The sequence below is a fragment of the Macaca mulatta genome, chromosome 6, assembly GCF_049350105.2.
Source record: "Macaca mulatta isolate MMU2019108-1 chromosome 6, T2T-MMU8v2.0, whole genome shotgun sequence".
Taxonomy (NCBI): Eukaryota; Metazoa; Chordata; class Mammalia; order Primates; family Cercopithecidae; genus Macaca; species Macaca mulatta.
This window is the reverse complement of record NC_133411.1, coordinates 79,952,588-79,968,743: the sequence shown is the minus strand read 5'-3', so window position 1 is coordinate 79,968,743 and position 16,156 is coordinate 79,952,588. Positions and strand designations below refer to the sequence as shown.

The 16,156-nt window shown below is 37.3% G+C and overlaps 1 protein-coding gene across 1 annotated transcript; it reads right to left on the bottom strand.

Moving 5' to 3' along the window:
- Positions 1-1,272: 1,272 nt before the first annotated feature.
- On the bottom strand, positions 1,273-16,065 carry UTP15 (UTP15 small subunit processome component). The gene is given in 13 exon segments (NM_001260832.1): positions 1,273-2,333; positions 2,814-2,872; positions 3,039-3,172; positions 3,339-3,440; positions 4,215-4,364; positions 5,187-5,271; positions 9,312-9,447; positions 11,180-11,305; positions 12,228-12,406; positions 13,302-13,486; positions 13,579-13,671; positions 14,471-14,643; positions 15,960-16,065. Coding segments are annotated over 12 exon segments (1,557 nt in total). The 5' UTR covers positions 14,561-14,643; positions 15,960-16,065; the 3' UTR covers positions 1,273-2,115.
- Positions 16,066-16,156: the final 91 nt, after the last annotated feature.

Sequence of the window (16,156 nt, the reverse complement as noted above, 5' to 3'; positions counted from 1 at the left end):
ACTTCAAGAGTGAATCAACTACTTTTGTTAATTCAATGTTAAATGAGAATAATATCAACCTTCAATGGTTGTGTTGAGAATCAAATGAAATGACATATGGGAAAACCTTTGTTACATGTTACAAAATTGATGGCAACTACAGCTTTAGGTAGAATTTCAACTTCTAATTTTTACTACTATGCAAATTATCAGAATATTTATGATGTTAACTTTTTAAAAAGGTTTTTAAATAGAAACTTTATTTAAATAAATGAACCCTTCTCAACCCCAAAACCCAGCTTCTGATCTTGACGAACATCATAATTACTCAGGGAAACACACTGCTAGTTCCCTTACAAGCCAGTGTGCTGTGTGATTGCTGAAACCAACTCATGAAAAGGAAACTGGCCCTATTTCCAAGCATACCCGTATGAGAACATATTAAGTATATTCACTTTATATTAATTTAAACGTTAATGTTAGTCTAAATGTTAAATTAATATGTTAAACTTAATATGTTTATTTTTTACTTAAATAAGTAAAAATTACTTATTTTTACATAAAAGTACAATTACTTGCTGGAACACATTAAACATTTTTTCCAGAAAAAAAAAAAAAAAAACCCTGAATTTACAGAACTAAAATTATGAGAGGAAATTCGCATTACAAAATCTTCCTCTATGGGTTCTTCTAGCTCAAGACATTTTTCTTACTGATTTTTAACTACTTGAGTTGGGGTAAGAATTAGAGAAAGGTCAGAGAGGTAGCAACTGTGAAATCAATGTACTAGGAGTTACTAGCCAACAATTATCTATCAAGAATGGATACATCAAAAAGCCAAGAAAATAAGAATCTCTTTATAAAAAAATAATATTTACAGGCTGGACAAAGTGGCTCACACCTGTAATCCCAGCACTTTGGGAGGCTGAGGCGGGTAGATCACTTGAGGTCAGGAGTTTGAGACCAGCCTGGCCAGTAAGGTGAAACCCCGTCTCTACTAAAAGTATAAAAATTAGCCAGGCCTGGTGGCACACACTTGTAATCCCAGCTACTCAGGAGGCTGAGGCAGGAGACTTGCTTGAACCCAGGAGGGCAGAGGTTGCAGCGAGCTGAGATTGCATCACTGCACTCCAGCCTGGGCGACAGAGTGAGACCCTGTCTTTAAAAAAAAAAAAAAAAAAACTTCTAAAAATAATTATTTACATTAAACTTCAAAAACAACTATTTTTCAAAGCAAACTGCTCTGGATTGGGGTTCTGAAACACAATATGATTGTGAATAATGGGGGGGGAATCTAAATACAAATCAGAGAAAATAGTTTTCAGAGGATTAGGTAGCTAGCTGTAAGATTAGCTGGAAACATATGAAGAATAGTCTGAAAGGCTATTGTAAGAAAAACGACAAATTCTATCATTCCTCTGACCTGAAACAAGGTGAAAACTTGGTATAAAGGCTGCATGAAGAGAAGAAAAAAAAAGTAGTCCAATAAGGTCTATCTGTAGAGCTTTCACTCACACTCTGATTACAAACCTAGCTAGTGTCAGTTCTTCAGAGCCTTACTTGCCACACTTGGAACCGATGCAGTCCCATTACCAGCTGAAGCAGGGCATGTGATCTAAGACAAGTGTAAATATAAAGGAGAAAGGAAGCAAGCTAAGCAAGGGCCTAGAAATCCCAAAGGCACTGATCAAAGTGAAGAAAGAGGCTTTTTGTTGTTGCCATTTGTTTTTGTTGTTGTTTTCCAGAAGTAACACAAGGCTTTGTTCCTTTAGCAGGATTCCCCGTTGGACCCTCTCCAGAGAGGATTCAAATTTGAATTCCCATCTGAATACCAACCCGAATGTTGATACAGAACACTCCTGTACTAAAATTAATATCCATCCCAGATAAACCTACTCTGTGACCAAGACAATTGAGATCTTCTAGGTGAAGATGCTATGATTCAAAATATTACATGGAAAACCATGTCTTACTTAAAACAGGTACTTGTTTTCCGGCCATAATTATTCCAGTCTCTTCCATGGAACTGCTTCTGCAAATAGTTTTTTTAATGTATCAAAGACAGTCTCTTTCCGACATTTAATACATCAAATCTATTCCAACTTCAGAGTTTCTGTATGTCTTATTTAGCAGACACTATGATTCTATCTTCTTATTCTCTGGAAATCCATCAGATGTATGTTCCAACACAGAAGTGCCTTCCTTCCTTCTCATGGTGGCAAAAAGCATATCCATCATCCCCAAGGTTTCTAATAATTCTCTTTGGTAATCAATCTCTTTTTCTACAAGTCCTTGAAGTAGCAAAAACTTTTTATCAACTACAGGGGACTGACCAATTACAGGCAGATATATATCTAAAAAGAGAGAAAGGAAACACATTAACTAGCAATATCTTTCTATATATTAAGTGAAAAGCCAAAGTTTTCAAAAGTATAAAAATATTAACCATAAGAACACTGAAAATCTGTACTTACTTTATAATTAATTTATGATTTATAGAAAGTATAACAATCCCTCTGAGTAAATTTATTTCACAAAATAATAATTACAGCAAGTATAGAAGTCTTGACTTACTTTCATTTTCCCATCTGAAAAATTGTCGTCATTATAGATGTCTATAAAAAGTTTTTTTATAATAACCCTAGCAAAGTCACGCCACTATAAACATTTTACTACCTTTTAAACTGCATTGCCTTGTTATTTTCTCCATGAAAATCCATATTGAGATTTGATAAAAGCAAGATATTTTGATCTACTTGATTTCCAAATTTGATTATTTGACATCTCTACTTTTGCAAGCATGTTAGGATTTTCAAGTTTTAACGACCACTTACCAATAATTATTTCAGCAGCATTGATTAAAACAGGGGCAAATCTTGGCTGAGAAAGATGCCTACAAAGTAAAAATTCAGTTTAGTGAAACTTGTAAACTTAAAAATAAAATCCTTAAAGCAGATTTAGTTGTTTCATCAGTTCTCTATAAAGATCAAACTAAATGTCTTTTATTTGGTGATAAAGGATTTCAGATGCAAAATGTGTTTCACAGACATAAAACATACCTTATCAAAAAATTAAGAACATGACTGATTTCCTTCTCATCCCGACCTGCAAGTGCATTTGCAAGGACTCCTCTTCGATTTAACTCCTTTATGATGGACACCGTAATCTCGGGTGTCTTTATTGTACAAGTGGGCTAGAAAAATTGTCAAAGTCAACATGAGCAGACAAAACAGCACAAAAAACATCACTGTCTTGCACTACATTATCAAGTTTGAATAGGTATTTATCTTCACAGTTCCAAGTCATGGTAATATGCAGGGTAAATAATAACATGACTTTAAAAAAAAATGCTCACTCACATCAAGAACTCTGTCGAGTGCCTTAGAGATCCGAAAATGTTTCAGATCCCTGTCGTACAATTCTAGGTGTTTCTTTGCTGGCCTGTTAATCAAAATGTCATCCTGCAACGAAAAGCACATTTATAAAGAAGAAAAATCAGTATCTGTATAAAGATACACTTAATATAAACTTTTCCATAATGAAGTGGTATCTCTGAACTATGCCACAAATAATGTTCATATGCCCATAATAAACATAATAAATAAATGTTCATATGCCCGTAGATTAAATAAAAATGAATCCTGCTAATCAGAGTCAGAAAAAAAAAATGGAGTAACTTGCTACATCAACATGTTCTTACTTTGTTAGAATTTTAACTTACAACATGCAACACTGCCTTAATTCTAGGTAAAAATTCCTCATTTCAGTTCTCTTTATGTGGCAGGCAGTGTAATACAATAGAAAGAGAAACAAAACAACAATCAGAGATAATGAGATCTAGTCTCAACAACTCTGGATACCAGTAATGAAATCCTTAATCAATCACAAATTCTTTGTCTCTCAATCTTCTCAGGTGCCAAACAGGGACATGATTGGTTCTACTACTTCTTGGGATTTAGATCAAATCAGGTAGTATGTGAAAGACAATATTTTGAATGAAGTAAAGCATTATAACATTATGTTATGATGCAGACTATTACAAAAAGTAGTCCTTGTTCCCCATTACTCATCAATAATGTCCCCAATCTAGCAATCCAGAAATAATTCTGATGTAGAGAAATGCAAAATAAAGTTAAAGTGCCATGTGAACTACACTTTCCCGTAATGTGCAGGGACGAAGCTGGTTACTCTAAAAAATTTCACCCTTTAAACAAAAATGAGAAATGCACAAATACCCGTTGCTTCATGTAATTTTTTCCTTTAATAAAGGTTCGATATGCAGGCCTTCTTCTTCTGGGAAGTGATTCCTTCTTTGCTTCAGATTTCCGATGTTTAACACTCAGTATTCCATTGGTCATTCCTACAACTATTGTCTCATCTTCATGCTAATAACAATTAGAAAAATAAGTTAGTCTATTCTTAACTCATAATTTATAGTACTTTTACTTCAAAACACATTTATAATGTGTTTGCTGCTTGTCCATACATTCACCAACAGTTCCATTCAGACACACATAGTCTGCCTAACAATGATTGGTGTAAGACGTTAAAGTAAAATCATTTTTTCCTTAGGATACAAGTACATTGACAGAACTTATACTTGTAAAATATCACCGGCAAAGTTTGTATAATAATACAAAGTTAACGGCATCAAGGATTACACAGTAGCATGACTTTTACGATCTTGCCCCTCAAAAATATTTTTAATAAGCTTTTCCTCTCCCAAATCAGATTTCTGTATAATATAGTCAAATGCCTTCCTGCCCAAATGTGGCTTCTCATAAAACTTGACAGTATACATTTCAGAAAGAGCAGTAACAAAGAAAAGGAGAGATTTCATTTTGTTGTCCCCTTCCCCCTCAATCTTTTTTTCTGCTCAGAGAGCTAATCTGCCTTTCTAGTGTACTATAATACTCTTGAATTAAATGAGTTGAAGAGAGATTTACCAGCTTCCCAGGACCTGCGTTTAGTGTTAACAATGCCTAGAGCACTGTACTTAGTTTGAAGTTATGCAGTGAGTGGGACCTAAACCCAAATTCATGCTAAGTCATTAGGACAAGTTACATATTCCAGTAATTGTCTTAACTCAAATATCTAATGTGGTAAGAAAAGTTACTCAAATCCAAAAATAAAGCCCAAAATTCCATTTTAGTTTCATTTAACAGGCAGGGTTAGTGACAGACTTAAAAACAGGTAAAGGTACTTACTGCAAGGGCAAGACTCAAAATCGAAGCTGCATAATCAAAGCTGTGGACTACTTTGTAGGCAGTTGTGCTGTACACTTTCACCTTCCTAATAAAAAGAAAAGCTTTCTCAAAAATCACCTTGAAAATGAGTATAAAATGCAAATTTCTATTTTCTGAAAACTCAAAATACAAACATTAAAATCTATACAACAGTGAAGAAAAACAAAGATTAGTAATGTTAGTTACAAACTAATTCATCACTGAATCCCTTAAAAAATGAGCTGCAGGCAGGGCACGGTGGCTCACACCTGTAATCCAAGCACTTTGGGAGGCCAAGGTGGGTGAATCAACTGAGGTCAGGAGTTTGAGACCAGCCTGACCAACATAGTGAAACCCCACCTCTATTAAAAATACAAAATTAGCGAGGCATGGTGGCACATGCTTGTAATCCCAGCTACTTGGGAGGCTGAGGCTGGAGAATTGCTTGAACCTGGGACGTGGAGGTTGCAGCGAGCCGAGATTGCACCACTGCACTCCAGCCTGGGCAACAAGAGCGAAACTCTGTCTAAAAAAAAAAAAAGGGCTGTATACCAGCTCTAACTATAACATCTGTATAAAGACTTTGACTAGCCATTTATAAAAAAAATAGAAGGGCCGAGTGTGGTGGCTCAGGCCTGTAATCCCAGCACTTTGGAGGCCAAGGTGGGCAGATCCCTTGAGGCCAGGAGTTCAAGACTAGCCTGGCCAACATGGCATAACCCGATGTCTACCAAAAATAATAAAAACTAGCCAGGTGTGGTGACACATGCCTGTAATCCCACCTACTCAGGAGGCTGAGGTATGAGAATTGCTTGAACCTTGGAGGCAGAGGTTGCAGTGAGCCAAAATCATGCCACTGCCCTTCAGCCTGGGTCACAGAGTAAGACTCTGTCTCAAAAATTTTTTAAGAAAACAAAACAAAACAGAACAAAAAAAAACGACAGGATAGACCATGAGCCACTGTCATCTGAAGATCAAACTTGGGAGTAAAGAAAAGGTATCAGCCGGGCACAGTGGCTCACACCTGTAGTAATCCCAGCACTTTTGGAGGCTGAGGCAGGTGGATCACCTGAGGTTGGGAGTTAGACAGCAGCCTAACCAATATAGAGAAACCCTGTCTCTACTGAAAATACAAAATCAGCCGGGCATGGTGGCACACGCCTGTAATACCAGCTACTCAGGAGGCTGAAGCAGGAGAATCGCATGAACCCAGGAGGCAGAAGTTGCGGTGAGCCAAGACCGCGCCATTGTACTCCAGCCTGAGCAACAAGAGTGAAACTCCGTCTTTAAAAAAATAAAAGAAAAAGTATCAATGAAAGCACATCAGAAAGCCTAGTGTGATGGCTCACACCTGTAATCCCAGCACTTTGGGAGGCCAAGGTCAGCAGATTGCTTGAGCCCAGGAGTTCAAGACCAGCCTGGGCAACATGATGAAACCCCATCTCTACAAAAAATAAATCAAAAAAAAAAAAGAAAGAAAGAAAGAAAGCACATATGAAGCCAAAGATCAGGGCTTCTCAACCTCAGAATTACTGTCATTTTGGGGCACAGAATTCTTTTTTGTAAGGGCTGTTCTGTGCATTGTAGGATGTTTAGCAGCCTTCCTGGCCTCTATCCCCTATATGGCAAGTACCACGAGTTGTGATAAAAAAAAAAATACTTTCTCAAGATATTGTCAAACATTCCTTGAGGAACAAAAATCACTCTTGGTTGAAACCACCACAAATAGAGGCAATTTACACTTAGCTTTTAGGAACATACCTAAGAATCCAGTCCCAAATTGCCTAGTAACATGATTTCAGTAACATGTGTAAATACTTGCCATGTATTTACACAAAAAATTCCTTTGTATTAAAAATATTTTCTAGCTTTTAAAATATATACATTCAATCCTTATGGCAGGTTCCACATCTGCAGATTCAACCAACCATGGATTAAAAATATCCATAAATACATAAATAAAATAATACAGAATTTTAAAATACAGTGTAACAACTATTTACATAGCATTTGCATTGTATTAGGTATTACAAATAAGCTAGAGATGATTTAAAGTATACAGTGGATGTGTGTAGGTTATACGCAAATATGCCATTTTAAATAAGGGACTTGGGCATCCACAACCAATTCCCCTCAGTTACCAAGGGGTGACTGTATACCTTTTAATTAACATGCTGAAAACTAAAGTTTTTCATAACAGCAGAAAAAAATGAAAATATGGAAATAAAATAATTAAAAATAGATCGTGTAAGCCAGTCACGGTAGCTCACGCCAGTAATCCTAGTACTTTGGGAGGCCGAGGCGGGAGGATCTGTCGAACTCAGGAGTTTTGAGACCAGCCTGGGCAACATGGCAAAACTCCATCTCAACAAAAATACAAAAATGAGTCAGGTACAGTGGCATATGCTTGTGGTTCCAGCTACTCAGGAGGCTGAGGTGAGGGGATCGCTTGAAGCCGGGAGGTGGAGGTTATAGTCAGCCAAGATCATACCACTGCCCTCCAGCCTGGGCAACACAGCAAAACCCTGTCTCAAAAAAAAATACTAATAATAAATCATGTAAATCCTAGAACTGTGCCATACTTCTAGCCACACGTGGCTACTGACCACTTGAAATGTGGCTAGTGAAAATGAGAAACTAATTTTTTATTTTACCTAATTTTAATTTAAAAACTGAGACAGTAATTTTTACAAAATATTAACGTTCTTTTTTTTTTTTAGAGACAGGGTATCGCTGTCACCCAGGCTAGAGTACAGTGGTACTATCACAACTCACTGCAACCTCAAACTCCTGAGCTCAAGTGCTTCTCCTGCCTCAGCCTCCCTAGCAGCTATGATTAAAGGTGTGTACTACTGTGGCCAGCTAATTTTTAAAATTTTTTGTAGAGATGGGGTCTCACTATATTGCCCAGGCTGGTCTCAAACTCCTGCCCTCAAGTGATCCTCCCACCTTGGCCTCCCAAAGCACTGGGATTACAGGTATAAGTCACTGCACTCAACCTAAAATATGATTATTGTATCACAGTGCACATGTTTAGATGCTTAATTTATTTCTAGTATCTTAACAATTTTGACATAGATTACATGCTGAAATTAAATTTTATATGTAATATATATTGTATTTTTACATTAGATATTAGGCTAAACAAAATGTGCTATCTAACTTTTAGGCCAGGCACAGTGGCTCATGCCTGTAATCCCAGCACTTTGGGAGGCCAAGGTGGGTGGATCATGTGAGGTCAGGAGTTCGAGACCAGCCTGGCCATTATGGCAAAACTCCACCTCTACTAAAAATACAAAAACTAGCCAGGCAGGGTGGGAGGCGTCTATAATCCCAGCCAATCGGAAAGCTGAGGCAGAATCGCTTGAATCCAGGTGGTGGAGGTTGCAGTGAGCTGAGATCACACCACTGCATTCTAGCCTGGGCAACTGAGTGAGACTCCATCTCAAAAAAAAAAAAAAAAATTATCTATATTTTAAAAAACTTTTTAGGTCCGGCACAGTGGTTCACGCCTGTAATCCCAGCACTTTGGGAGGGCGACATGGGCAGATCACAAGAGGCCAGAAGTTCAAGACCAGTCTGGGCAATATGGCAAAACCCCATCTCTATGAAAAATACAAAAATTAGCCAGGTGTGGTGTTGCACACCTGTAATCCCAGCTACTCAGGAAGGTCACAAGAATCAATTGAACCTGGGAAGCAGAGGTTGCAGTAAGCCCAGATTGTACCACTGCACACCAGCCTGGGCGACAGAACAAGACTCTGTCTCCAAAAAAAAAAAAAAAAGAAAAAAGAAAACCTCAAAATATATGAATGTACAATAATGGTTTTAAAATATGGTTCATAGAATAACATTATTTAAAAGGTTATCATTCAAATGGTTCAATAATGTTGTTTAAGTATATAAGTTAAAACAAATTGTGTCAAAAGAGAAAATAAGTAGCTATGTGTAAACAAAAGGTCAAAACTATTTTCAACTCAACAGGTTTTTATCTCCTGGAAATCATTATCAGAATACTTATCACAAATATTGCTGAAATAACTCATTTCCTCAAACAGTAAACATCTGTACACTAATAATAATATACAAAAAAATTAAAATGCCAACCTATCCAGTGAGCCAGAGAGTAACCTCTGTCCAGAGCTGCTTAGACATAAACATGTCACGGTTTTGTGATGATTTTTCAAAGATACGAGCAATTGTCCTCCTTTTAACATATCCCAGACTTTAACATAACGACCTCCTATAAAAAGAAATCATCATTAGTTGGATATTCTGCCAACAGATTCAACATATTAAAGAACTGAAAAGCATTCTTCCCTGGACACTCCACAAAGCATGCAGGCTGAGTGAGGGAGTCCAGGCCAGGCTGCCTGGTAAAATCCTGGCTCCACCACTTCCTGGGTTATTGGTAATAACAGTTCCTACCTCACAGAACTGTTATGACAAATAATATTTGTGAAGCATACAGAAATTCCAGCAAAATAAATGTATAACTGAAAGAGTTCATTTTAAGAAAATTGTAATAAAATCATTTTTTAAAAGAAATTCTATATAGCGGTGGGAGTGAATAATGTAGATTTGCAGCAAAATATCAAGCAGAAAAGTCTAATATGGAAAAACAGAAAAAGGGATGGAAGGGAAGACCGAAATCTTGACTGGGGAACAGGAGTTGGAACCCAACTCACAGTTCCCACCTCTCCACTCCTATGTGGCACCTCACAAGAGGGATCACAGTTGAAATCACTGATCTAGTTCAACCCTCTCATTTTCAAGGTCTAGAGACCTTAAGGGATTGCCCAAGGTCACAATTAGCTAGTGACACACAGTGGAGATTAGCATTCTATTCTCGCTGTTCAACTTGATATTTTTTCCATTTGTCAGAATAACAGCAAGAAAAGTAGAAATATCTGACTGAGTCTTAGAGTCTTGCTATGTTGCCCAGGCTGGTCTCAAACTCCTGGACTCAAGCTATCCACCTGCTTCGGCCTCCCAAAGGCCGAAGGTGGGTGGATCATGTGAGGTCAGGAGTTCGAGACCAGCCTGGCCATTATGGCAAAACTCCACCTCTACTAAAAATACAAAAACTAGCCAGGCAGGGTGGGAGGCGTGAGCGACCACGCCCCACCTCAACTTATTTTTAAATCAAATAGCTACTGGGGAAAAGAATATAAAACAGAGTAATTTCTAGCCAAATTTTAGAATTAAAAAAAAAAAAAAGGATGCACACACAGCAACATAGCAACACATATGTTGTCAAGTGTACGTACTACCAATACATTCTTCTAATATGAACACATTTTACTTTATTTACAAATGAAAAAAACCAATTTACTTCTTCCATTGTAATTATGAAAATGCAATATGTGCAAAATGAGAAAAACATCTCAGTCCCAACTTGTTGAAAAATGTACCAAGGCCCCTTTTGAGGTCACATTATCTCCTTTCTCTAGTACTAGCAGCTATCCGCTGGGTAGGGGCATTTCAATCAAGAGAGGCACAGAAAAAGAGACAAGCCTACAAGATCTCAAATAACTGATATTCAAAAGCTGCTGCAGATCTGTTAGGTAGGAGTAAAAGGAGTATGAGCTAAATTTCTGGGGTTAAATAAGATGGCACAGGGCTAAATATATAAGGTAGGCTCTCGAGTTCTGTGATTTCAGATCACTTACCACTTTGCCTTGGAAAAATCAGTTAAAACTTTCATTTCATTAGCTGTAAAATAGGGAAAAAGCTAACTACCTTGTAGCATCGTCTAGGGCATTAGAGTTAATATGTATATAACAGCACAGTGCCTGGCTCACATTAGGTACACAATAAATGATAACTGCTTGCCAGTCCTACCTATCAACTGTTTGAACAAAAACTTAGATATGCAATTCAAGTGCACACTGATAAATTATAAAGAGCAACTGATTTTAAACAAATGTGATTCAAAACCAACAATATTGGTGAAAGCTATTTTTAAGAAGTACCTGCTGACACCAGAAGACCTCCAGAGGGGAAAAGCAGGACACTCTCCACTGGCTGCCCATGCTCAACAGAGAGAACACTCGTATTCGTTCGTGCATCAAACATCTTCACAGTATGATCATATGATCCTAAAATGTCAATTTTTGTATTTTTAGTTTGACTGTTTAAAACAACAAAAACTGTATGTATCCAGGTACAAATTTTAAAAGGAAAAAAAGTTTAGATGGAATTTTAAAAAGACATATATGTATATTCATGAAGATACAGGACCTCCAAACCCTCTACTACTGATCGTGCCTGAAGAAGCACTACACAATACTATACAAAATCTAACTTGCTCTGATCTTAAAATATTCCTTTCTTTGGACTACTGTCACTACTAAATCATCTGGAAATCTTTGTAAAGGCACCCACAAAGGCTAAACTGCACTGTCTTTGTTTCTTGGCTGCTTGAGGCAGGGAACTATCCATTACAGTTCTGAGAGTCTATTATGTTTTCAAGACAGCCTGATTTTTCCAAACACATTTGGAAGACATGAACAATCAACAAAAGAAGAATAAGAAAATAAAAAACAATTGGAAGCCACGCACGGTGGCTCACACTTGTAATCCCAGCCCTCTGGGAGGAAACTGATGCAGGTTGATCACTTGAGCCCAGGAGTTTGAGACCGGCCTGGGTGACATGGCGAAACCCTGTCTCTACAAAAAAAAAAAAAAAAATACACAAAGTAGCTGCACGTGGTGGTGGGCACCTGTAGTCCCAGCTACTTGGGAGGCTTAGGTGGGAGGATCACTTGAGCCTGGGGGTAGCAGATGCAGTGAGCTGTGATCACATCACTGCACTCCAGCCTGGGCAACAGAGTGAGACCCTGTCTCAAAATAAATACAAATATACATACATAAAAATTAATTTAAAAATTGGAGAATTAATCAGAAACATATTTCTTCATAAAAAAAATTTTAAATCCCTCCATCCCAAGAGTCCCTTAGCAACATTAAAGTACATCCCCGTGAGATTATTTGCTTCAGGAGGGAATAGAGTTCACCAACCTGTTATAAAGAGATCCGGATTAAGTTTGCTAGCACATCCACACCTCACATAATCAGAATGTTCTTTAAATGTCAAAATTTCTTTGGAGTTTGGAATATCCCATAATTTAACTGTATAATCATCAGCTCCAGAGACCACATGATATTTGTCAGCTGTAAAATCTACTGTATGCACTGCTCTGAAAGATTGAAGATCAGTACATTAGAAAGCAAGAAAATTATTTTTCTGGTACCTTCTAACATAAAATGTTCCTTTTTCTCAGATTAAAAAAAAAAAGCAGCTGAGTTTCAGGGAGTCTTCATAGAGGGAAATCATGAAAGAAAGAGAAAACTTACAAGTGTTTGCCCCCAAGCCAATTAAGAAATGTAAATACTCCTATATTGTAAAGTTTAAAAAAAATATTAAAGAATAGCCTTAAAATCATACTTTCTAAAATGTTAACAATTCCATTTAGCTGCTGAATATGGGCGCAAAGGCAGTTCAATTTTTAAAATTTCAAAAAGTTCTTTAAAAAACTCTAAAAAGATTTACCACTAAATAGAATCATGTTACATAAATTTCTGTTATATTTTATCAAGTTTCAGCAAGGACATTGGTAATCCTGAAAATGAAGTTATAATATAAAATTGTGATGGCCACTTAATTTATCAAGGGGCAAAATACTATAAATCCAAGAGGAAAATCCACCTTCCAACTTGACTTCAACATGAGAGCTTCCAAGACAGTACAGGCCGATAGAGCTCTCATTACTAGCTGTAAGGTTGTCTTTAGATCAGTAATTCATCACCTCAACTGGGCCACAGACCCCACTAAAGTTAACCAAAAGCTACAGAATAGCTCCCTAGATAAACGTATATTTCCTAAAATATCACATACAATTCTAGGGAATTCATAAGCCCCATGAAACTGGACCACGGAACCGAAGTTAAGCACTCTTAGAACAATCAGGAAATATAGTACACACAGGCAAATAATCTTCATAAAACTGCTCTATGTTTTTCATCAAAGCCCAGAGAAAAAAAGAGCTTACAACAAAATAAAACCAGAACACATAAAAACCAACTGTCTCTTACTTTGTATGGCCTTCAAACTGCCTGAGGGGAGCCCTCCCACTTATATCAAAAAGTTGAACTCCACCGTCTTCACTGCCAGCCACAAGCAATCTACCATCTTGTCGAAAAGTAGCACAGTAGGCTGTGTCTTTAAATCGAGAAAAGGTTTTTATAGGTTCTTGGGAGTATCGGCCATAAATGTGAATCTACAAGAGGAAAGACAGTATTTCACCAGATGACTCAAGATCAGTAGTAAACTATACAAAAGAAAAATAAAGAAATTCAATATTATACTTACTCTTGAGGAAGCTGTGACAGCATAATTATATGGAGGCTGAGGAGAAAAGTCTACTTTTGAAACTGCACCAAATTCCTTAATCTGAACAGGGGTCTTAATAAAAAATAATAGCATGTTAACAGAGTTACCGCTGGTGAGACCTATCTAAGTATTACATAATTTCTTACAGACCATTTCTCTTTGTTCTTAGTAACATTTCTTAGGTTGTATTTAACATAAAATTACAAAGAAAGCAAAAAAGGTCCATATCTCATCACCCAGACTATTCTTGTTGCCACTGAAATAAATGTATGGTTAGAAAGCCACACTCCACTCTGTCTCTTCAGCTATTGAGTTTACTGTGATTTCTACCAGGAAAAAAAAAAAAAAAAAGTTATCATGTCTATGCCAGCATATAATAACCATGTACTTTTAAAATAACACAAAGATAATCATACCATGCAGGCTGTTCCACATCTTGCTTCTTTTCACTTAGTAACACATCTTAGCTATCATAGGAGCAACAGACTTACCATCCATTTTAAGGACACACTGTAATTTACTATACCAGTCCACTACTAACAGACATAGGTTTTTCAAGATTTCTACTATTACAAGCAATACTTCATTAAACATCTTTACATACATGAGATTCAAATTTTAAAATTTAATTCATTTGGCATTGATTGATCATCTATTGTGTGCTAGGTATTTGTATGGTTACTCTGATTAAGCAGTATGGACTTTTACATAAAATTCCAAGAAAAAATAGATATCAAATTATCTGCCCAAACTATAAGCTGCTGATAGTTTTTAGTTAACAATTCTCTGTTAGAGCATCCAGAGTATAACATATGCTAGAGAAACTGGCATAAACACAAATCCCTCCTCCCTCATTATCTCCCACACTCACCTTATAGTTGTTCCAGTACAGTGTATCTTGCGTGATTTTTTCACCAAGTATAGGATATGTCTGAATAGCTACAGGCTTATAACCAGCCATAATTCCATATAATTGCACTATTGTCCAAGGGTCACTATTTTGGAATTGGTATTAGAAATAATTGCAGTGACTCTGTCGTAATTCTGAAAAAGAAAATATTTTATATACATATTATAAACTTGTACATATAGTTGATTTCCACTTTGCTTTCTTTAAAAGGTCTGTGTGGAAGTATATAGAGACCAATAAGCCATGTAATTGTAACCCAGAAAAGGCAATCTATAGGAAACAGGAATAATTAAAGTAAGGGCTATCATATCGCACCATCTATTCAGCTGTACACAAAGGTTCTTACACCTAGCCAACCGTTTTACAACACTTGGGAATAAATCTAGCACAGCCTTACAGTAGCCAAATCAAAAAGGATCATGCTGGCTTTGAGTGTCCATTTTTTGGCAACAGGAAACATTAAGGTGAAACTGCAAATACAAGTTTCCTGAATCCAAGTTTTGGATGACATTTAATCCATAACAATTACAGTTACGGACTTGATTTCCTGAAAGCCTAAAAATGCTAATAATTAAGAAACACAAAGCTTCTAATGTAGAAGCTTAAAATTAAATTTACTTTAAAAGGTTTAAACTGTAGGAACGAAAACTGTAATAAAGCAATCCTGAAATTAAATTCAACACTAAAGTGGTAGAACAGGATAAAACTTTTAAATAACATGCAATCGAGCCAAAACATCTTTCCAGAACGATTCAATTGCAAAAGAGATTCAGTTATCAGGTAAATGATTCCAGAGGTGGTACTCATCATCTATTCCAAGAAGCCTGAAAACTTTACATCAGTAACACCACAACAAATAGGTATAACATATATTTAAAAGGTGCTTTAATGAAATACAACGACCAATGATTAACAGGGGAACACTCTTCTGTTCATTCAAGTACCTACCAACGTGCAGGACACTGTTCTAGGCACTGGGGATATAATGGTGAATGAAATAAAGACATGGTCTGTGCCCTCGCTTACTCCAGTATACTCCATTTTGGCTGGTGACTGGCACCAGATATTAACATAGACTCAGCCTTTCCGTGTCCTTCTTCCTCACTCCCTACATCCAAATAGTTAACAAGATCTGCTGATTTTATCTCCCAAATCTTTTAAAACTCCATTACGTTCACTTCACCTGAGGGAACCTCGTAAGCAAAGACAAAGATGGAAATGTGTCCATTGCCTTGGAGAGTTGCTGATTACTCCGGGAACTAACAACGGTGGACAGGAGAGGGTGCAATCGCAGAGAAGAATCTAGGTCGAAGCTTAACTGAGGGGAACTTGAGCCGGTTAAAGAATTTAGCCACTCTACTATACAGCCTGGGAAGCCCCAAGAGCATGCCAGATAACACAGAAAGGCCGGGTGTGTGGGCTTCCCTCAATGGGAGCCGCCTTCACCTACCTCCACCGAGCCCCAAAGGGTCCGACGAGACACCTCGACCCAAGGACAATTAATCGGACTGGGCCAGCTCCCTATCCCCTGGACAGTTCAGCAGCACTGGCGTAAAAATCACGTGGACCCTCAAGGAGCCGGCGACACACACAGCGAACCTAACGTCGCGCGAAAATGACGTACCAGCGCACGCTCAAGATACTCAC